The 22,323-nt window shown below is 45.1% G+C and overlaps 2 protein-coding genes, 1 long non-coding RNA gene and 2 other non-coding genes across 6 annotated transcripts in view; 2 read left to right on the forward strand and 3 right to left on the reverse strand.

Annotated features, from left to right (window-relative positions):
- The window catches only part of MYO5B (myosin VB), a 329,807-nt gene extending 311,931 nt beyond the window's left edge, over positions 1-17,876 (forward strand). For both annotated transcript variants that reach the window (XM_070050187.2, XM_089305758.1), the window contains one exon: positions 5,679-17,876. In XM_070050187.2, coding sequence (XP_069906288.2) covers positions 5,679-5,831 — 153 coding nt within the window. In that variant the 3' untranslated portion in view covers positions 5,832-17,876. The remainder of the gene's footprint in view (positions 1-5,678) is intronic.
- LOC138844022 (uncharacterized) overlaps positions 1-18,227 on the reverse strand; it is a 36,484-nt gene extending 18,257 nt beyond the window's left edge. Inside the window, exon 1 of the long non-coding RNA XR_011379331.2 lies at positions 18,102-18,227. This is a non-coding gene — a long non-coding RNA (uncharacterized LOC138844022). The remainder of the gene's footprint in view (positions 1-18,101) is intronic.
- LOC127492554 (small Cajal body-specific RNA 18) lies at positions 17,505-17,587 on the reverse strand. The gene has a single exon (XR_007922064.1).
- Positions 17,656-17,800, reverse strand: LOC127492561 (small Cajal body-specific RNA 17). Its single transcript, XR_007922071.3, has one exon.
- Positions 18,228-18,344: 117 nt separating the features above from the next.
- ACAA2 (acetyl-CoA acyltransferase 2) overlaps positions 18,345-22,323 on the forward strand; it is a 34,321-nt gene continuing 30,342 nt past the window's right edge. Inside the window, exon 1 of the mRNA XM_002713530.6 lies at positions 18,345-18,394. Within this exon, the coding sequence (XP_002713576.1) occupies positions 18,379-18,394 (16 nt within the window). The 5' untranslated portion in view covers positions 18,345-18,378. The remainder of the gene's footprint in view (positions 18,395-22,323) is intronic.

Below are 22,323 nucleotides of genomic sequence, written 5' to 3' on the forward strand. Positions count from 1 at the left end.
TTAAAAGAAAATATATTGGGCTAATGATTAAGTCTGTAGGAGTTTCTTAACTTAAAAAATAGCGCTCTCAAGCTGAGCCCAGGGTGATTCTGGCAGAGCGCCTGGTCTGTGTGTGTGGTGGGAATGCTGGCCATTGACCACTACACCGAAAAGCCAGCGCATGCGCGTGGGAACTCCCTGGGGAGGGGTAGCCCTTCCTGAAACTTCTTAGCAACCTCTGTAGCCAGGGACGTAATGCCAGCATGGAACAGGGATTACCAATGTGTGCTGAGAAAAATGAGCCAAGAAGGAAGAGCGAGCACTAAGGGAATCAACGTAAGGAAGGTTTGGCAAAGATCCTCAGAGCCCAGAGAAACCCCGGGGCCTCAGTGGAGAAGCCGCGCCCTTCCAGGCGCTGGGCTTTGATTCGGAGCTCCTTCCAAGTGTTCCAGGGCAGAGTCTGCAGTCTGAAATGAGCTGTGGCAAAGAAGAAATGAACTTCTGCCTTGTGTCTAAGCAGGGCATAGAGGCAAGGGTCAAGGAGGGCTGGCTGCCAAGTCAGGCTGAAGGTGGTTTCCTTAAGGGCGCCAAGGGCATGCCAGGGTTCTTAAAGGCACAGACACCAGAGAGAAGAAGGTAGAGACCCACAGGGACAAAGCCAGGGGGTGCAGGTGGCACTGTCTGAAAGGATCCAGCTGGGAGAGAGAGATATATAGACAGGTAGGTAGGTAGGTAGGTAGTCAGCTTCGAGGTGGGGGGAGTGGAGCAAGTTGGATGACGGACAAGAAGCCAGCAGGGCATCTGACCCTGGACCCGCTACTGACTTTTACAGAGAGTTAGTAATTTATACAAACTCAAGTCCATATGTAGAGAGTCTTGCTTGGTTTTGATTTTCTGAGATGCACCCTAGAGGGAGAACTCCAACTGCTTCCATGTGGGCTGCAGCATTGTCTCCAAGGAGAGACGTCAGGCCAAAGGTAAGGAATGCCTGCCAAGTGGCGCTGCAGGTTTCATGAGCCCAGGACACGGATAAAGGTAATGCAGGCTGAGTGTCGGGTGTTCTCAGGACACGTGTACCGGGGCACTCAGAAGCTAGCAGTCAGAGGAATTCAAAGATAAGTTTGTTTCGATTCAAAAAGGTCACAGACAAAACATATTTATGTAGACTATGGACTGCAAAATACATTTACCTCAAAGTAAACTTTTAATTCCATTTTCCATGAACTTTTTGAAGTTCCTGGGTACGATCAGATTCTTGGTCTGTTGCTGTGGATTCGTTCTGAGAGGAGGAGCGTGGTGGGGGCAAGAGGTGTGGAGTCACCACACAGACCCCGGGAGCCCGGTGAAAGCGGGCCAGAGGCGAGCAGCCCGCAGACTCGTTTATTTCAGTTGGTACAGCAGCTTAAATAGCCAAAGCAGCCAATCCGGTCAAGGGGAGGTCTATGCCCTAACCAATCACAGCCTGTTGCCAGGCAGTTTCCGAAGCCATCCAATCACAGCCTGTTGCCAGGCAGTTTCCATTGCCAGTGACCATCTTGGCATGGCCTTCTCATTCCACCTTGGTCTTCCTCAGTAGTTGATATCAGTATCTGACAGTTCTTTCCCAGAAAACGACTGTTGTGATTACCTTTTGGCCAGCGACGGCTGTATGTTCTGCTTCTCCCTGTGCAGTGCTCAGAAAGTCTGAGCAACCCACTCTCCTACACCTGAACTCAAATAAGCGCAAGCAGCTTGTGAAACAAAGTCCCTGCATGGGCGCTATGGGCAGTATGGACTGACCTTTAAAAATGGAAATCTGAGTGTATCAAAACATATGGTACAATTTCTATTGCCAATTTAAAAAATAAAAATTTAAAAGTGCAAATTTTAGTTGTTAAAGTCCCCAAACAAGGTAGCTATTTCACAAAAATCCTCTCTGAATTTTACTGAATTAAACGTAGACCACCTTTTGCTGCTGAATTATAATAGTATGGGTAAATCTTTAACTTTCCCATTTTTATACCCTTCCCTAAATCCTTCAGTTTCCTCAGATCCTTCCTAAATCCTCAAGGAAGTCAGACCATAGCAAAATGTTGCCATTATGTGATGCAAATAAGGGTGCCTTGCCCCAGTGAGAGAGAAGCCAGTTTTCATACCCCAGACTAGTATGGGATAGCCTGTGTTTGCACAAACTTGGGAGAGTCTGATCTTCCTCTTGGCACGACTTCCCCGGTTCAGTGGCCTTTGTAACAGTGCAGCTCCAGCCAGGAATTCCTGGTGCACGGGGTAATGGCTAATTGTGGGCAGGCTGCACGAGGGAGCTCAACGTCAAGTGAATGATGCAAACACAGCCCCTGCCACGTCCCAGTGACCGAAGCCAGTGCCTTACACATAGGAGCCTGACAACCTTTCGAGCAGCCCATTTTTGGGGGGAAGGTATTTTGCTATTTTAATCATGTTTAAGTGTACACAGTGACATTAAGTCCACTCACATTGTTATGTAACCATCACCACTATTTCCAGAAATTTTTTCATCATCCTAAACAGAAACTGTACCCAGTTAGCAGTGACTTCCTATTTACCCTCTCCCATCCCCTTCTTCTCTTCTCTGTCTCTGGGAATTTATCCAATCTATATATTTCATGTAAGTGGAATCATGCAATATTTGTCCTCCTGGGTCTGGTTTATGTCACTTGGAATGGTCTCCTATAACATAACATGTATCAGAACTTCATCTCTTTTTACTACTGAACAATAGTTCCTTTTACACGTATAAAACACTGTTTATCCATTCATCTGTCCATGGACACTGCACTGTCCCCATCTTTTGGCTACTGGAATAATGCTGCCGTTAACATTGGTGAATATTTTGAATAGAAGTGGTAGGAACAGGCATCCTTATCTTGTTCCTGATCTCAAGGGAAAAGCGTTCACTCTTTCACATTGAGTATGATGTGAGATGTAGGTTTCTCCTATTTCAGCAAGAAAATATGTTGGATTTTGTCAAATGCTTTTTCTGCACCAATTGAGACACCATGTGGTGTTTATCTTCATTCTATTAATGTAGTATGTTACGCTGATTTTTGTATGCTGAACCACCCTTGTATTCTAGGGATAAATCTCACTTGGTCTTGGTGTATAACCACTTAAATCTGCTGCTGAATTTAGTTTGCTGGTACTGTGTTACACGTTTTTACTTCTATATCCAGATGCAGTATTAGCCTATAGCTTAGTTTTCTTGTACTGTCTTACCTGCTTTGGTATGAAAGTATTACTGACCTCATATAATGCATTTGAGAAGAATTAATATTAACTCTTTTTTAAATGTTTGGTAGAATTCTCCAGGGAAGCCATGTCCTGGGCTTCTCTTTGCTGGGAGGTTTTGACTACTAATACAATCTCCACAAGTATGTTGGTCTATTCAGATTTTCTGTTTCTTCTTAAATCATTGTTGACAGTTTGTGTCCATTTGAACTATCCCATTTGTAAGTGTAAAAGTATTCATAGTATTATCTTTTGATCCTTTTTATTTTTGTAAATTTTGGTAATATGCTCTTTTCATTTCTGACTCTGGTAATTTCTACATTTCTGAATGTAGACTTCTACTTTTTCTTAGACTAAAGATTTGTCAATTTTGTTTAAGTTCAATTTAATTTTTAATTCTATTCTCTCTCAATTATGCCCACTCTGATTTTACTCCCTCCCTCCCTTTCTAGCTGTGGGTTTAGTTTGCTGTTCTTTTCCACTTGCTCGAGGCAAACAGTTGACTTGATTTCAGACCTTTGTTTCAAAAACGCTGACACAAGTTTATACCTTAGCACTACTTTCACAATATCCCGTAAGTTCTAATATAGTATATTTTCATTTTCACCTAATTTCCCTGGTGATTTCTTTGATTCATTGGCTATTTTAAGACCCTATAAATTTCCATGTCTTTGTGGATTTTCCATGTATTTTTAGTTTCATTGCATTATAATCAGAAAAAAATTTTTTAATTCATTGGGGCTTGCTTTGTGTAACCTATGGTCCGTCCTAGAGAATGTTCCATGCACCTTGAGGAAGTATATTCTGCTGTTCTGTGTATCTGTTCGGTTTGTTAGGTCTAATTGATTTATTGTGCTGATTATGGCCTCCATCTCTTATTGGTCTATCTGATTGTTCTATTGAAGTGTCCAGCTTTAATAAAATATTTCTCCCTCCAGCTTTGTCAATATCTACTTCACATTTGGGGATTCTCTTGCTAGGTGTATTATGACTATTGGAGCTGCTTTTATCAAAATATAGTGTCCTGTTCTGTCTCTAGAAATGACTTAATTTCTCATCTGATTTTGAAGGATTGTTTTGCCAAATATAGAATGCACAGTTGGTGGGGTTTTTCTGTCTACTTTGTCATCCCACTGCATCTAGCATCTATGGTCTCTGAAAGAAAATCAGCTGTTAATTTTATTGAAGGATACTTTGTATGTGGCAAGTCGCTTCTGTCTTGCTGCTTTCAAGATGTCCTATCTTTGGGTTCTGGCAATTTGACTATAATGTGCCTCACCCTGAATATTTGAGTTTATCCTGCTTGAAGTCTGCTGACCTTCTTGAGTGTGTACATACATGTCTCATCAGATTTAGGAAGTTTGGGGGCATTATTTCTTCAAATTCTTTCTGCCCATTTCTCGCTCTCTCTTCCTTCTGGAACTCCAATCATGCGTATACTGATGGTGTCCCATAGGTCCCACAGGCCCTGTTCTTTATTACTCATTCTTTTTTCTTCTCAGACTGGATTGTTTCAGGCTCCTTTCTTCTTCCTGATCAAGCCTGCCGTTGGATTCCGTTAGTGTATTTTTCCAATTGTCCATTTCCTAAAATGTCTGGCTTCAAATGGGGAGAAGATAGACAAGCTCTGTTGCTTTTAACATTCCAAATTAATGCCACCAAGGAAAGCCACTTCATCCCAAGAGATGCTTAAACCAAGGCAGGTACCTGTGTTGGGACCCACCAGACCACCAAAATGTACAATTCCAAATTTTGGAAGACAAGGTCCCATTGCCTGCCCTGGCACCAGCAGTTGTGTAAGCGCTAACCCCATGGCTACCTTTGGGCTGAAGAATGGCAGGTAGGAGCTGATTCAAACACACTGCTCTCCTAGCAGTGCATCCTGGAGCCTCTGCCTTACCAGGTACTCTCCTTGGTGGTTCTATAAATGTCCATTCAGTTCCAGCTGGTCACAATCACCCTTTCCAACTCAATGGTTGCCTTAATGGATGGACCAACCCCTAGAGCCCTGTCCTCTGCTACTTTATGTGATGTTGCTCTTCCCCACTCTAGATGAGGAAACTGAGGCAGAGAATGGCCCAGGAATTTGCCCCAAGTGGTGCCAGGATGTCAGGTCAAGCTGTCTGCCTCCAGAGCCCTTGCCATCAACCACTTTGCTTCAGTGCCTCTACCAGGATTAGCACCTGATATGTATTTTTATACTCTCCCTTAGATGGAACTTTGTTTTAAGGAATGCTAGAATTGAGAATGATTAGTCATCTGCCCTCCCAAAAAGCCTAAACCACCCTCACACTAAACACCTCTGGGACAGGGAGACCCCATTCTCCTGAAGTCGTTACGTAATTATCTTGGGACTCTTCCCATGACACAGGCTGAGCCACTTCCATGAACTCACCTAAGCTGGCTGTTCGCAGGTACCGTACTAGGCATTCACGTGGTCTCATTGTTCCCCACAGGCACAACTACAAGAGCGGAACGACCCTCAGCAACTGCTGTTAGACTTCAAACACATGTTCCCTGTTCTGTTTCCGTTTAACCCATCCTCTCTGACCATGGACTCCATTCATATCCCAGCCTGTCTCAACCTGGAGTTCCTCAATGAAGTCTGAAGGCGCAGGCTCCCAACGTTAACTTGAGTCCCAGCAAGAGCCAGCAAGCATACACAGGAAAGTGATTCAGGGATCTGTGTGAGGTGGTGAAAGTGGATTCCATCAGAGCCCGACTACACGTGGACAGTGCCGCACTACACGGAACAAGCCACACTCACGTCATTATTTTTTGTACCTACTGCTCAGAATAAAAACACTTGAAATATGGAAAAATTTTTAAGGTGGATTTCAGTCTAAACACACACACACATAATCTACGGCCACCCAGAAGTCCCCATGGCCATATAAAAGGTGCCAGTTCTGTAAAATGGAAGCTGCCTAGTTTTGCTATTTGCATATAACTGGAGAATGTCAAAATTAAAAGTATATTAAAGATATAGCAAGTCACATAAATTGCCTTCAAAGGACTTTTAATAAAGTACTATTAACTATGATAACAACATATCCTGACCTTTACCCAGGCAGACGACCCATAAGTGTGGATGAGTTTGCAGTGAAATACAAAACTGTGGGCCCAGGCTTCCCGATAAGTATTCCCAGAGTACTTTTAATGGCTGAGGATATAGAGAAATGGTATAATTGACCTCCAGACCAAACATTTGGAGTATTAGTTTCTGAAGCTTAACTAAAAGATCCAGTCAGTCATGTGTTCAAACCCTTTTGTGTAGCCCAGGGTTTAAGAAACAGCTGTGCTAAAAACGCTGCTGTCCTGGGGCTGGCATTGTGTCCTAGTGAGTTATGCCACCACCTGCAACACTAGAATCCTGTATCAGAGCGCTAGTTCAAGTCCCGGCTGCTCTGCTCCTGATCCAGCTCCCTGCTGATGTGTCTGGGAGAGCAGTGGAAGCTGGCCCAAGTGCTTTGGGCCCCTTGTACCCATGTGGGAGACCCGGATGGAGTTCCAGACTCCTGGTGTTGGCCTGGCCCAGCCCTGGCTATTGTAGCCATTTGGAGAGTAAATCAGAGGATGGAGGTCATATTTCTCTGTCACTCTACCTTTAAAATAAATCTTAAAAAATATGCTGTCCCAAAGTTCAAATGTGAGTACGATGGGAAAAGTATGTTTCCAATGCTAGTCCATACATTTACCAACAAAATTCTCACAAAAATTAATATAAACTAAATATTAGGAAACAGTAACAACAATTTTTATTTGCAGATAATAAAAATTAAGTATGAAATCCTTTAATTTCTTAATGCCTTCAAACCTCCAATAAGAACTTCAAATAAGGCACCACTAACTCCACACAACCAAAACAGGGAAAAGCAAACTTCAGTCTGAGAATCAGATTGTTTGGAAAACCATTAAAAAATAATTAGCTCATTGATTATCCAAAGGTTTGTGTTTTGTTTTTTAAAGGGAATCAAATAGTTGAAGCCACCTTTCCCTTTTCAGGTTATTTTCAACATTTTTCATACTTGCCACATAAAAGTTACTGTAACTATTATAACGATTTAAGAATATTCAGTAATAGTGTAACAGGTTTAGATGTTTCTGCTCTTAGGGTTTTTTAGGGTTTTCTGGACTCTTCAAAAGCAAGCATTCAATTAGAAAATATTGTACATTCTTTCCCCTCATTTCTGACCATCTTGCTAACAGTAGGCTGTTTCATGACTGCTTGCACATCCTACAGGAATGGCCTCCCATCCTATTGAGAAGATTTCTCCATGACTGAATACTTAGTCACCAGATTAAAAGGCTCTTGGAAACAGCACACTGCAGGCCCACACACAGACTGTGCACTCAGAGCTTGGCGTCTTCGTGGGCTACTCTTCTCACCTGCTGGGCCAGCACAGACTCCGCGCTGGGGTTAAGGCTACCGACAGTTATGTCCAAAAACACTGCCGTGGGTGTTACCCCCTCTAGGCCCACAGGAGACACCCTGGCTTCTCTTGGGCGTCTACACAGAGCTGTGCCTGCCCTTGTTGCTCAGTCACACAACCACAAGGTCCATGCTACCTTTCAACCCACATGCTTTGTTGGGAAGGCCAGCCTAATGCAAATGGGCCTGTTGCCGCCGCCTCTTTCTAGCTTATAAAGTTTAATTTGCTTTTTGGTGCACTTTAGTTTGAAACTCAGTGTCTCATGGAATGAAACACTGTCCTTAACCTTCAAGATAACCAAAAATGCCTTGAGGATAAAGGAGTTTAGACCAGCAGTCATTCCACAGATACACTGGCTAACTGTCCTTATGTACTGTCTTAAGAGCTTCATTCTTGCCATCTCTTTGGGCAGCTCCTCTCTGCTGCCATTGGTGAATCACTAGGTGCCAGAGGCTCACTGAATAAAAGCTTGGTAAATAGAATAAATGGGAAGGTATCCTCATGATTAGCCTTCTACTTAGCCTAAGTAATAGCAGATACCAAAAAGTATTTCACCGGAACTGTGCTTAATTTACAGATGACTGACAAATTCTTGCACAGTACTTTGATACTGAATGTCCAGCTTCATACTTGGAGGCTGGAGAAACATCTATAGGGAAACCATCTAGCATTTCTCTCTGCTTTTTTCAAATCAGTTCAACTCACTCCCCAAGTTCATGGAATCAGTAATAATTTGAAATAACTTAATTCAACATAAACATCTGAACTTTCTCACGAGGTGCCTTTAGCAGTTATTAAAATAACTGACCATACCAATTGTTTCTCTGAAATAAGTGTTGGGGAGAATTTTAATATTTGCCATGACAACATGGAGTTTTGATTTGTCTTCTGAAATATTAGAAGCATTTTAAAGGTTAAATATTTGCAGAATGATTTGTGTGTTAAGTATTTCTTGGAACCTATTTACCTACGGTAAGATGTGCACATGAAATAGTTGTGGCTGAAGCAGACAACCCTATCACGATACTACATGCATTCTCCTTGTGCCATCATATCTGCAGTTAGAGTGACGGTAATGGTAGGCTCACCTAGCAAGCAGATTGGGCTCAAAGGCACACCATCTCCCCCTTCCCATAGAGCATGTCAATAGGAGTTGCTTCCCTTGGCTTCCTAGCACTAAATTTTAAGGCTTTTGTAAAAGCTAGGAGCTTCAAAAATTTAGAAAATACAATTAACAGTGCTATCTACCATCAATTCATCAAATATTTACTTAGGGCCTTAATGCATTAGGAGTACAGTAACAAATTAGACTCCATTTCTTTTGCATAGATGAATTGTTTTCATACACTTGACCTGATTCTAAGGCAACCAGGGTATCCTAAATTGCAGTGTTTGTCTAACGTCCATACAACTCGCAGCAGGGGCAGAACCCTGGAGTCTTTCCTCACAGTATCTAGGGTTGGTTTCTCGGTTTGCTGCGTGAGCCAAATACCCATAATTCACTCTTTGTACACACTGGTTCCATAATTAGGGAATTAAAGGGTCTAGGAAGTTAGAGGTTAATGCCAAATGACAAAACATGACTTGTTAATTACAAAGGTCATTAGATATCGAAAACTTCCTAAAATTTTATAATTCTAATAAAGGGGTTCAATCCGATGAAATTCACCTACTTTCTAAAGTGATGCTATGTAAAAACCATCTAGATTTGGATAAAACAGTTTGCCACTAACTGATATTTAGATGAAGGACTGCCTCTCTAAAGATCACGTTGCATTCAGGGGAGTATCTAATATTATAAAACATACTGATATTTTTCCATTTTGAACAAACCTGTAAACTACACTTATTTATAGAAAAATGCTTGTAATAGGCACTGTAATATTTGGCTGTGGATAAAACGTGTGAAAATAAATACTTTTGAATAAAGTGGTATGCAAATCGGAAGGAAATTTAAAGCTGCAGCTACACATTGGCTGAAGTTTGATGCTCCTGAGAAACTTCATCCTGGGGCCTACATTCAACCGTGTTTCACGATCGTTTAAACCAGAGGTTGGGGGAAGACTTGCCCTGGAAGACAGTACAGGTTGTTAAACACTTCACAGCTGTAGAATTCAAGACAGTTTGAGCTTAGGAAAAGACTGATGGATTAATGATGAACAGAGGGCCTAGAGGTGGACCCAATCACAAAGCAGAGACAAGGCATTAAAAAGTGGGACATGTTGTGTGGAGGAATTTATGAAATAAGTGAAAAACACCAAGAAATGCAGAAATGTACGTATAGACTCCACACTACAAAAATGTAAATTATCCCCAAGTTCACTTTTTTTTTTAATACTGACAAATGCACTGCAAAATTGATATGGAAAAGCAACGACTCATGGATAAGAAGACCCTCCTTGAGACAGCAGAAGACTTCCCCTGGCCGGTATCAGGACTTCTAAAACTAGTAAAGTCTGTGGAACTGGCATAGAGACCAATGGAACAGAGTAGGCCAAAAGCTGATTATATGCACACCAGGGTATACTGTTTCTTAGCTAGGAGCACACATCAAAATCACCTGGAAATCTTAAAAATACACATAACCAGCCCCTCTCCCCCCAGTTACGGAACAAGACACCCCTAGGAGTGTACTCATTAGGAACAATTGTTGCAATATGACCCACAGAAACGCTCACATCTATCATGGAGGAACACAGAATCTTGAACCCAACTTCCAACCTAAGGGTAGATTCACCTACCTTTCTGGGTGGCTGACCAAGGAAGCCTCACTTCAGACAGTTCACCCCCTACTCGGGTCTAGGCCTATCTTCAAAACCTCAACAGGAAAACTAGGTCTGAAAAGAGCTGAACTGCATACCAGATACACTCACGCTACAACAGCTGAGAAAGGGAAAAAGCCCAGCCTCAGGAAACTGGTCTGATTTTTAGCTCACAGAATTGGCCTGGTGCTCCTGCTGTTCTCCTCTAGCACATAACCTTACAAAGCACTGGGCATCAGACAGGTCTCTCTGTGATGGAGACTGAGAGGCCCATAATTCTGCCTAGAGACATAAAACAAGGTCACACAATAAGAAACATCCCTTCTCCTACCTGATACTTGTAGAAGGCACTGTGGTTTCTCTCCCAGTTTAGCTTTATCCTCTGATCTGCCCTCTTTCTGGATAGGATTATATGGACAGCCTTGTCCCTGCTTGCTCACTGTACCCAATGCAGAGTGAAGCTCTTCTGCTTTGCGTCGTCTTTAATCACCTAACCAGTGCCCCAATCCTAACATTAAGCCTCCTACCAAGATGTCCCACAGTTCCCCAAGACGCACCCATGGTATACGATTTTCCTTGTTGCATGAGCAGGAAACCCAACCTGTTCAACCGTCTGTTTCTCTGTTTCTGAGTCAGTGAAACGTTCTCTCCCTCCACCAACGTTAGTATTTTCCCGAGTAAAGTCAGACCCAAGGAGGTACAGAGATTTGCCTAAGGTTATGTTATTACGTGAAATTCTAACTGGGTTTGCTAAGGATATAGACACCACAAACAACTTTCAAACAAGGAGAAAAAGACAAATATTTGCCTTTCACCTAAGTTTGAGACAATGTCTTAAGCTACCCACCAAGACTTACGGTAAACTTAAAATGAAGGAGTTTGGTTATGATTTGTAGGTTACTTTCTGCATGCATTAAATTTGATTCTTGTGTGACAAATTTAACTTTCTAAAGAGTAGGTATTTGAGCCGGCGCCGTGGCTCAATAGGCTAATCCTCCACCTTGCGGCGCCGGCACACCGGGTTCTAGTCCCGGTTGGGGCGCCGGATTCTGTCCCGGTTGCCCCTCTTCCAGGCCAGCTCTCTGCTATGGCCAGGGAGTGCAGTGGAGGATGGCCCAGGTGCTTGGGCCCTGCACCCCATGGGAGACCAGGAAAAGCACCTGGATCCTGGCTCCTGCCATCGGATCAGCGCGGTGCGCCGGCTGCAGCGGCGGCCATTGGAGGGTGAACCAACGGCAAAAGAAAGACCTTTCTCTCTCTGTCTCTCTCACTGTCCACTCTGCCTGTCAAAAAAATAAAAATAAAAAAAAAAAATAAAAAAGAGTAGGTATTTGTTGTAAGGACAAAAATTCAAGATATTATGTTATGGCTATGTTAATGTGTGAGCACGTAGATAACTTTCTAAACCATTCCAGATGGGCAAATGTGCTTGTGTCACTCATTCAGATTCACATACCCAATTTTAAAAATGTCCGGCCCCACCCACTTTACCAGCTGTCCCCAGCTTCCATGACTGAAACTTCCAAAGCCACTGCTGCTTACCCTACCATCACCTGTGTTGTAGGAAGCCAGGGGAACTATGCTTAAGCGCAGGAAAATTACCCAGGACACGTGGGAGATACTAAGGCTGGATATTGCTGAAATCCTGATAAAATCTCAACACTAGAATTTCAGATGTACAGTGGATTCTCTGATTTCCAGTCTTATGCTAACGCAACTCCCTTCTTTTTCCTGAAAAAAATGCTAGAGCACTAACTCCGCATCTTAGCAGAAGTCCCATTTCCAGACCAAGAAAAGAATCTTGATGTACATATTCAGTGTTCAAAATGTTGCAGAGTAATTTGTTTCCAGTAATTTTGTAGCTTACTTGAAAGACATTTTTCCTCCCAACTTTCATTTTGAATGTTAAAACCTACAGCAAAGTTGCAAAAGTAGAACAATGAATGACCATCTCGATTCTTCATTTAGATTCTCAACTCTTCATATTTTGCCATATTTCCTCTCTTCCTTTCTCTCTGCCAGTGCCGCTATATAATTTTGTGAGTCACTTGAGTTCATTGCAGATGCCATAGTTCCTCATCGCTAAATAATTTAGCATGTATCTCCTAAGAACAAAGAACAGTCTCCTATATAGCTATAATATAATTATCATAATCCGGAAAATTAATAATCCATACTATCCCATATGTAATTCATTTCCCAAACGTCCCAATACTGTCCTTCAGATTTTTTTAATCCATATTTCAATGAAGGATCTCACATTAAAGTGTCACATCTCTAGTTTCCTTTAATCTGATTCAACTCCAGCCTTTTTGTTTTTCAGAACATTGATGTTTTTGAAGAATTCACATTGGCTGTTTGGCAGAATGTCCCTCAATTTGGATTCTGTTTCCTTATGATTAGATTCAGGTCAGATATTTTAGGAAGAAATTCTACGTAAGAAATTGCATCCTCCATACAGCAAGGGATAAAGATGTTTGTCCCATTATTGGTGACCCTGATCATTTGATTATGGTAATACCACAAGACTCCTACATTGCAATGATTCTTTTTCCTTTTTCCTCTTTGTAATATTTTGAGACTATGTAAATATTGTTACATATATTTATGAGGGAACTTCTAGAAGTGTATAGAAAATAGAATTAAAAGATTATTCTGGAGCAAAAAAAAATTGAAATCCAGGCATAGTATTCATAAAACACGTTTCTTAAATTTTCTGAAGACCCCTCATACATGCTTTTTTTAAAAAATTTTTAAAAGATTTTATTTATTTATTTGAAAGTTAGAGTTACACATAGAATGGAAAATGTCCTAAATAGCACTCTGGCCTCAGATTCAGCCCTTAAGGCATTCGGATCTGGCTGAAGAGCCCATGAGAGTATTTTAGGCATGGAAGGAAGAAATCTCTGCGAGTGAGATCCCAGTGGAAAGAACAGGCCATCAAAGAAGGAGGTACCTTTCTCTGAAGGGAGGAGAGAACTTCCACTTTGACTATGACCTTGTCTAAATAAGATTGGAGTTGGCGAACTCAAAAGGCTTCCATAGCCTTGGCAACTCATGACAAGAGTCTAGGGTGATAACTGATGCCATAAACAAGAGTGTCAATTGTTAACAACAGGAGTCGCTGTGCACTTACTCCCCATGTAGGATCTCTATCCTTAATGTGTTGTACAATGTGAATTAATGCTATAACTAGTGTTCAAACAGTACTTTACACTTTATGTGTCTGTGTGGGTGCAAACTGTTGAAATCTTTACTTAATATATACTAAATTGATCTTGTATATATAAAGATAATTGAAAATGAATCTTGATGTGAATGGAATGGAAGAGGGAGCGGGAGATGGGAGGGTTGCAGGTGGGAGGGAAGTTATAGGTTGAAAAAGCCACTGTAATCCAAAAGCTGTACTTTGGATATTTATATTTATTAAATAAAAGTTAAAAAGAAAAAGAGTTACAGACAGTGAGAAGGAGAGACAGAGAGAGAGAGAGAAAGGTCTTCCGTCCGCTGGTTCACTCCCCAGATGGCCACAATGGCCGGAGCTGCATGAATCTGAAGCCAGGAGCAAGGAGCTTCCTCGATCTCCCACATGGGTGCAGGGGCCCAAGGTCTTGGACCATCTTCCACTGCTTTCCCAGGCCACAGTAGAGAGCTGGATTGGAAGAGGAGCAGCTGGGACTAGAACCGGCGCATATGGGATGCCGGGCACCAAGGCGGAGGACCAACCTGTACCATGGCACCAGCCCCCATCATACATGCTTTTAATACACTGAAACCTGTCAACATTCCACTTTGTGGTTTTAGATCCGCTCAGAAACAATTAGGGAGAACCTGGTAAGTTCGGAGGGACTTGCTGCCGGTGCTCTACAGGCAATGAGTGGGGGACGTGATTCTCCTCTCAACTATGTAGAGGGCAAACAACAGGACAGGGCCTACAAAAGGGTATGCGTTTGTGAAGCTCATCCAATTTTTTTTTTATTTGAGAGATAGAGTTAGACAGTGAGAGAGACAGAGACAGAGACAGAAAGAAAGGTCTTCCTTCTGTTGGTTCACCCCACAAATGGCTGCTACGGCCGGCGCTGTGCCAATCCGAAGCCAGGAGCCAGGTGCTTCCTCCTGGTCTCCCAAGCGGGTGCAGGGCTAAAGCACTTGTGCCATCCTCCACTGCACTCCCGGGCCACAGCAGAGAGCTGGACTGGAAGAGAAGCAACCAGGACTAGAACCCGGCACCCATATGAGATGCCAGCGCCGCAGGCAGAGGATTAACCAAGTGAGCCATGGCGCCAGCCCTAATTTTTTTTCTTTTTTTTTTTTTTTAGATTTTTTTTTTTTTTTTTTTTAAGATTACAGAGAGGCAGAGGCAGAGAGAGAGAAAAGTCTTCCATCTGCTGGTTCACTCCGCAAATGGTCACAACGGCCATTGCTGCACTAATCCAAAGCCAGGAGCCAGGAGCTTCTTCCAGGTCTCCCACGCGGGTGCAGGAGCCCAAGGACATGGTCCATCTTCTACTGCTTTCCCATGCCATAGCAGAGAGTTAGATCAGAAGTGGAGCAGTTGGGACTTGAACAGGTGCCCATATGGGAATGCTAGCACTGCAGGTGGCAGCTTTACTCACTATACCACAGTGCAGGCCTCACATCTAATTTAAGATCTGTACTTTTCAAAAACAGATGGGTACACCAATGGAACAGAATAGAAACACCAGAAATTAATACAAATATCTATAACCAACTTATATTTGATCAAGGAGCTAAAATTAATTCCTGGAGCAAGGACAGTCTATTCAACAAATGGTGCTGGGAAAACTGGATTTCCACATGCAGAAGTATGAAGCAAGACCCTTACCTTGCACCTTACACAAAAATCCACACAACATGGATTAAAGATCTAAATCTACGACATGACACCATCAAATTACTAGAGAACATCAGAGAAACCCTGCAAGATATTGGCACAGGCAAAGACTTCTTGGAAAAGACCCCAGAGGCACAGGCAGCCAAAGCCAAAATTAACAACTGGGATCACCTCAAATTGAGAAGTTTCTATACTGCAAAGAAACAGGAAAGTGAAGAGGCAACCGACAGAATGGGAGAAAATATTTGCAAATTATGCAAATGAGAAAGGATTAATAACCAGAATCTACAAAGAGATCAAGAAACTCCACCACAACAACCACAAAATAAAACCACTTAAGAGAAGGGCCAAAAACCTAAACAGATATTTTTCAAAAGAGGAAATCCAAATGGCCAACAGACACACAAAAAATATTCAGGATCACTAGCTGTCAGGGAAATGCAAATCAAAACCACGGTGAGGTTTCACCTCACCCCGGTTAGAAAGGCTCACATACAGAAATGAACTAACAACAGATGCTGGCGAGGATGTGGGAAAAAAGGCATTCCCACTGTTGGTGGGAATGCAAACTGGTAAAGCCACTATGGAAGACACTTTGGAGATACCTCAGAAATCTTAATATAGCCCTTTCACATGACCCAGCCGTCCCACTCCTCGGAATTTACCCAGGGAAAATTAAATTGGCAAACAAAAGAGCTGTCTGCACCTCAGTGTTTATTGCAGCTCAATTCACCATAGGTAAAACATGGAATCAACCTAAATGCCCATCAACAGAAGATTGGATAAAGAAATTATGGGATATGTACTCTGTGGAATACTACCCAGCAGTAAAAAAAAAAAAAAAAAAAAAAAAAAAAAAAGAAAAGAAAAAGAAAAAGAAAAGAAAAAAGAAAAAAAAGAAGAGAAATCTGGTCATTTACAACAAAATGGAGGAATCGAAAACATCATGCTGAGTGAAATAAGCCAGTCCCAAAGGGACAAATATGGTATGCTCTCCTTGATCTGTAACAACTAAGCACCTAAAAGGAAACCTGTAGAAGTGAAATTGACACTATGAGAAGCAATGACCTGATCAGCCCTTGTCCTGACTGTGAAGAACAGCTTACTATTTATTCTTTTTAGTATTTTCTTTTTCTACTTAATACCATTGGTTGAACTCTTTTTTTTTTAAATTGGTTGAACTCTTTACTTAACACAGAATTATCCTTAGGTGTTTAAATCCAATTGAAAATCGATCCCTGTTAAAAATAAGAGCAGGAATACGAGAGGGAGAGATGTACAGTTCAGCACACGTTCCCTCGGACTTACCACTAAGGGTAAAGCTAAAAATGTGCCATGGGACTCCAAATCCCATTAAGTTGGCAGGTACCAATACCATCTTACTAGTTAAAGTGATCAGTTTAAATTCATAACTGATCATAAATATAGGATTAAGTGTCAAAGGGATCACATAAACAAGACCAATGTCTGCTAATAATAATTGATAGAATTAAAAAGGAGAGAACGATCCTACATGGGAAGTGGGACACAAGGCAAACTCACAGGATGACAAATGCCCTAAACAGCACTCTGGCCTCAGAACAGCCCTTAAGGCTTTCGGATCTGGCTCAAAAGCCCGTGAGAGCATTTCAGGCAGGGAAAGCCAAGACACTGTGGCCAAAAAAATGACCTACATGAAAGATCTCTATGAGTGACACGTATGAATGTTCACTGTACAAACTTTCCACTTTCCTGTTTCAAAGTTTCCATAATAAAAAGCTGAATTAGAAAAACCGCACTGAGGCACGGCCGGTGGGTCCACAGCCTGGGACGCTGGCATCCCATCCAGGCAGTGGTTGGAGTCCCCGCTGCTCCACTTCAGCTCCAGCTGCCTGCTGATGCGGCTGGGACACAGCAGAGGATTCCCAGGTGCGTGGACACCTGCACCCACGAGGGAGAACTGGATGGAGCGCCAGGCTCCTGGCTTTGGCCTGGCCCAGCGCCGGCCGTTGCAGGCATTTGGGGAGTGAACCAGCACGTGTAGGATCTGTCTGTATCTGTCTCTCCCTCTCTGTTACTCTACCTTTCAAAGGCATAAGTTAGGGCCACCAAAGCAGCGCTTACAAAGCAGAACGCAGGGCAGGCGCTCGCTGAGGGATGAGACACCGGCGCAACCCACCGCCGGCCGCACACGCTGAAGCCAAGGCCGAGGCAGCCGGCCCGGCCGCCTCCGCCGGGCAGCGTCCACTCGCCCGGCCTCAGTCTGTTCTCAGAACACACTCCATCACCTGGTGCCCAGGACTCAGATTGCGCAGTGGTCTGGTCATCATTGGCCAGGGCTCACGGCCACAGCGGCACAGGCCTCCCCACCGCCCTCCCGCCCAGCGACCCCCTAACTGCCCCGCGCCCGGGCCCCGAGCCCCACTTCGCCTGCCTCGTTTTCATAATCCTCTCAGGCCCTGAAACAAGCGGCCTCGCCCGTAACGGGGCCCGATCATATAAGGAAAATACTGCGGGCTCATGCGGGGACTGCACTTGGGGTCCGGGCGCGCCCTACCCTACAACCCTGGCCGCACTCCATTCGCCTACCCGCCTGCCCCGCGCCCACGCCCGCCACCCGGAACTGGTCCTTGCTTCCGGCTCGCGGACTTAGACTCTGCGCAGTCGCCGCCCCAGCCAATCCCGTCGCGCCATCGCCAAGTCCCGCCCTCTTTGGCTTCCGGGCCCGCCCCGAGCCCTCACCCCCCCCCCCCAAACGCTGCCGGGTATTAGGCGTCCTGGCGCCTTGTCGTGTTTTTTTTTTTTTTTTTTTCAGTTGTTTCAGCCAGGGATGAAGGGAACATTCGTTACCTGCTGAGGCGGCGGATGAAGATGTCCCATCAAATCTCTTCGATGTAAAACAGAAGTCTGTAAACACTGTGATGTGAGGGAGAATGCGCGCGCACGGGAGGGGCGGTGCCGCGTGGGAGTGACAACCGGCTGGCAGTCCCGAGGCCCCTCGGAGCCCGCGGGAAGTAGGCTCAAGGGAAGGGGCGTGGCCTCGCGGGGCACCGCCCCCGCGCTTAAGACCCGGGCGAGGGTGGGCGCGCGCTCGTGATCCTGCGCCACCGGGGACGCAGCCGCGGCCATGGCCCTTCTCCGAGGTGAGCGCTGCTCGCCCCCTGCCCGCCCCTCGGAGTCTGCCCGGGTTCCGCTTGCAGGCGCGGCGGAGAGCCGGGGTGGGGGTCGTGGGCGGAGGTCATGCAGTCGCTCCGGCTCCGGAGTGTTTGGGACGAGGAGGAAAGGCTGGCGAGGCGGCCGCGGCGCGGCTCCAGGGTGCGTCTGACCTTGGGGGTCGCGCCCTTGCTGGGGTCGTCGTGACCCGCTGGTTCGAGCTCGGTGACCAGGGGACGCGCGCGGGCAGGGCTGCTGGGCCCTGAGAGACCTGGTCCCCAGCAGGGCCTGGTGTTCTGTCGAAGACCTGCCTTGCCCCCTCTCCCCTTCGGTTCCCTGTGACTTGGTGGCCGCAGCCGGGTTAGTGACTCCGTTTGCCCAGCAAGGGGTCACAGAGATTGGATTCCGATGTAGGGATTCACGTGTCAGTTGAAGACCGTTCGGGGGCAAGAGCACAGGTCCTGAGACACGAATAAGCTTGGCGAAATCTCGGAATTTGGCGTTTTGTGGGTCCGGAGCCCGAGAGTTCGGTGGGGTTTTATTCTGAATGCCGAATCCTTCGAAGGCGATACAAGGATTTACGCAAGGGAATGACAGGCTGTGGTCCCACTCCGACCTGCTGTTCTCGTGGCTGGGGGACTGTGTGTAACAGGGAGGATTCCGTTCTAGGCCCTCCTGCATGGTCCGGGCGACCGCCGAGGGTCACTTGGACACGCGTGTGGGCCAGAGGAGGGGGAGGGGTGAGCTGAGCTCGGCCTGCAGGTGGATTCGACAGAACAGGGTGGTTGATTGGGCATGGCAGGTAAATGAGGAGACAGTGCTAAGAATGACTGAAGGTTTCTGGCTTGAGCTGTGTTCATAACAAAACAGAGTGAAGAAAACCCGGGGGAGGAATGGATTCGGCAAAGACGGTGGTTGACAAACCAGCTTTAGGCAAAGAAGTCCTTGACAAGGCTTGTGAATCAACCAAGTAGAGAAGTCAGGTCCGCACCCCTTACGGGGAGCTGGAAGTCAGCCAAGCCAAAATGGCAGGGGGCAGGTGTCCTGGAATGAAATACAGTGTATCCAGTTTCCTGCACCTGGATTCCCCCTGCTGGTGCCCTTCCAACTCCACCTACCACATTCACTTCATAAAGCAGCAGGCTGATTGTTTGCTTAGATGAGGCATTCGGAAAATCGAGTTCATTTAAAGGCTTCATGGTAGGGAACTTTTAAAAAAAATAATATTTTTTAGTTGATGGAAACTTTTGTAATACAGACCCCTTTAAAATTTGATTAAAAACTATGACCCGATAAGGAAAAAAAAAATAGTACAACACCTGTATGAAGGATGTGTGATATGGTTTCCGGGGTGTCAGAACTATTGCTCCTCTTTTCCTGTTTTATAGATAAGGACATTAATGTCCAGTGAAGTAAATGGCTTGTGTACGGTAACAGATGGTTAGTAAGCTGTGACTAGAACCTGAGCCCTGAGCTTCAATGGTGATGGTTACAGCCTCATTAGACCACATCCAGGAGGCGTCCAGCTGATTACAACGGTGGTAAGAAGAGCAGTCACAGGTGGTGCTGTGGTGTCGTGGGCTAAGCCTCTACCTGCAGCGCCCACACCCCATATGGGTGCTGGTTCGAGTCCCTGCTGCTTCTCTTCCTACCCAGCTCTCTGCTTATGGCCTGGGAAAACAGTGGGAGGTGGCCCAAGTGGTTGGGCCCATGCACCTGCATGAGACCCAGAAGAAGCTCCTGGCTCTCTGTCTCTCTATAACTCTGCCTCTCTATAACTCTGCCACTCAAATAAATAAAATCTTAAAAAAGAAAAACCAACCACTGTGATTACTGTAGGGGAAAGGACACATTTGAACGGGAGCCTAATTACCTTTGACAGCCGTTATCATTAACCTAAAAGACGTCAGTGCACAGAACTGGTCAGTCCTGCAGACTTTGATGAGCAGCCGTCCCAGCACTTGGCGGGAGGTTTCCACCTGGCGGATGTTAGCTCTGCCGCCCGGCCGCTTTGTGAGCAGTGTCCGTGTGTCCCTCCGAGGCTGGAGGCAGGGCTGCTAAGCTCCTTTCCTCCTGGGAGAGAAGCTGATGCAGCAGCAGTTTCCCTTGATCTGTCTCAGGGCTCTCCGCTGCTCCAACAAAATGAGCAAATATTTACCCAGCAAGGGGACGGCAAGGTGGGCAGAGTCCCTTTCTCCTGTGCTCCGCTCAGCATGCCTTGCCAGAGCTTTTCTTTGATCTTCGGACTTAGCACGCTCGGATTAATGTGTCTTAAAGTGGGGATCTTTAGCCTCTGAATTCTCAGAGCCGTTTTTTTTTGTTTGCTTTTGGTTTTGTTTGTTTGTTTGTTTGTTTGTTGTTGTTGGTTTGTTTGAAAGCTGGAGTTAGAGAGAGGGACAGACACAGAGAGAGGTCTTCATCCACTGGCTCACTCCCACAAATGGCCACAATGGCTAGGACTGGGCCAGTCTGGAGCCAGGAGCTTCTTCCAGGTCTCCCACATGGATGCAGGGGCCCAAGCACTTGGGCCGTCTTTCACTGCTTTCCCAGGTGCATTAGCAGGGAGCTGGATCAGAAATGGAGCTGGCAGGACTCAAACTGGTGCCTAAACGGGATGCTGGTGCTGCGGACGGCGGCTTAACCTGCTACACCACAACACTGGCTCCTCAGAGCCTTTTTTTTATTTTTATTTTTAAAATTTATTTATTTATTTGAAAGTCAGAGTTACGCAGAGAGGAGAGGCAGAGAGAGAGAGACCTTCCATCTGCTGGTTCACTCCCCAATTGGCCGCAACGGCCAGAGCTACATTGATCTGACACCAGGAGCCAGGAGCTTCTTCCGGGTTTCCCATGCGGGTGCAGGGGCCCAAGGACTTGGGCCATCTTCTGCTGTTTTCCCAGGCCATAGCAGAGAGCTGGATCGGAAGAGGAGCAGCTGGGACTAGAACCACTGCCCATATGGGATGCCGGTGTTTCAGGCCAGGGTGTTAACCCGCTGCACCACAGTGCCTGCCAGCCCCAGGTCAAGGACTCCTGAAGACATTGATTCTAAAAGTGACAGTTTCGCTTTTATAGCTTTCCTTTTAGGTACGCTATTAATTCTCCCAAATCAGGGAGAACACATGGTGTTTGTCTCTTTGTGACTGGGTTATTTCACTAAGTATGAGGTTTCCCAGCTGGCTCCATTTTGTTGCAAAGGACTGGATTTCATCCTTTTTTACTGCTGTGTAGTGTTCCATAGTGCACATATCCCACAATTTCTTTATCCAGTCTTGGGTTGGTGGGCATTTAGGTTGCTTCCATATCTTAGCTATTGTGAATTGAGCTGCAATAAAGATGGAGGTGCAGATAGCTCTTTTGTTTACTGATTTCATTGTAGGCAGTTAACTTGGTTGAACATTCTTACAAGTCCCTTAATTTCTTGGCAAGATGTAAAAATGTGAGCTCAGCTTGTTTGGAGGAGAGTAAAGTTAGTGTATGCAAAGTACCTAGCATGAAGTCTATCACATAGCACGTGCCCTAGGTTAGCACTAGTGTTTACCTTGCAGAGTTGTTTGGCAGCTTAGATATTGTGTGGAAAGTAGTGAATGTCTGGTAATCAGCAGGTGCCTAATAAATGTCAGTGTGGTGAAACTACTGCTACTGATGCTGCTTACTCATGTGCAGGCCTTACACTATACTTCAAATTTGAATAATCATAAGGTGTTTTTTGTTTGTTTGTTTGTTCAGGCAGAGTTAGACAGTGAGAGAGAGAAAGGTCTTCCTTCCGTTGGTTCACCCCCCAAATGGCCGCTACGGCCGGAGCTGCACCAATCCGAAGCTAGGAGCCAGGTGCTTCCTCCTGGTCTCCCATGCAGGTGCAGGGCCCAAGCACTTGGGCCATCCTCCACTGCACTCCCGGGCCACAGCAGAGAGCTGGA

Source organism: Oryctolagus cuniculus, chromosome 10 (genome assembly GCF_051225735.1).
Source record: "Oryctolagus cuniculus isolate XC-2025 breed Fujian yellow rabbit chromosome 10, ASM5122573v1, whole genome shotgun sequence".
Classification (NCBI taxonomy): Eukaryota; Metazoa; Chordata; class Mammalia; order Lagomorpha; family Leporidae; genus Oryctolagus; species Oryctolagus cuniculus.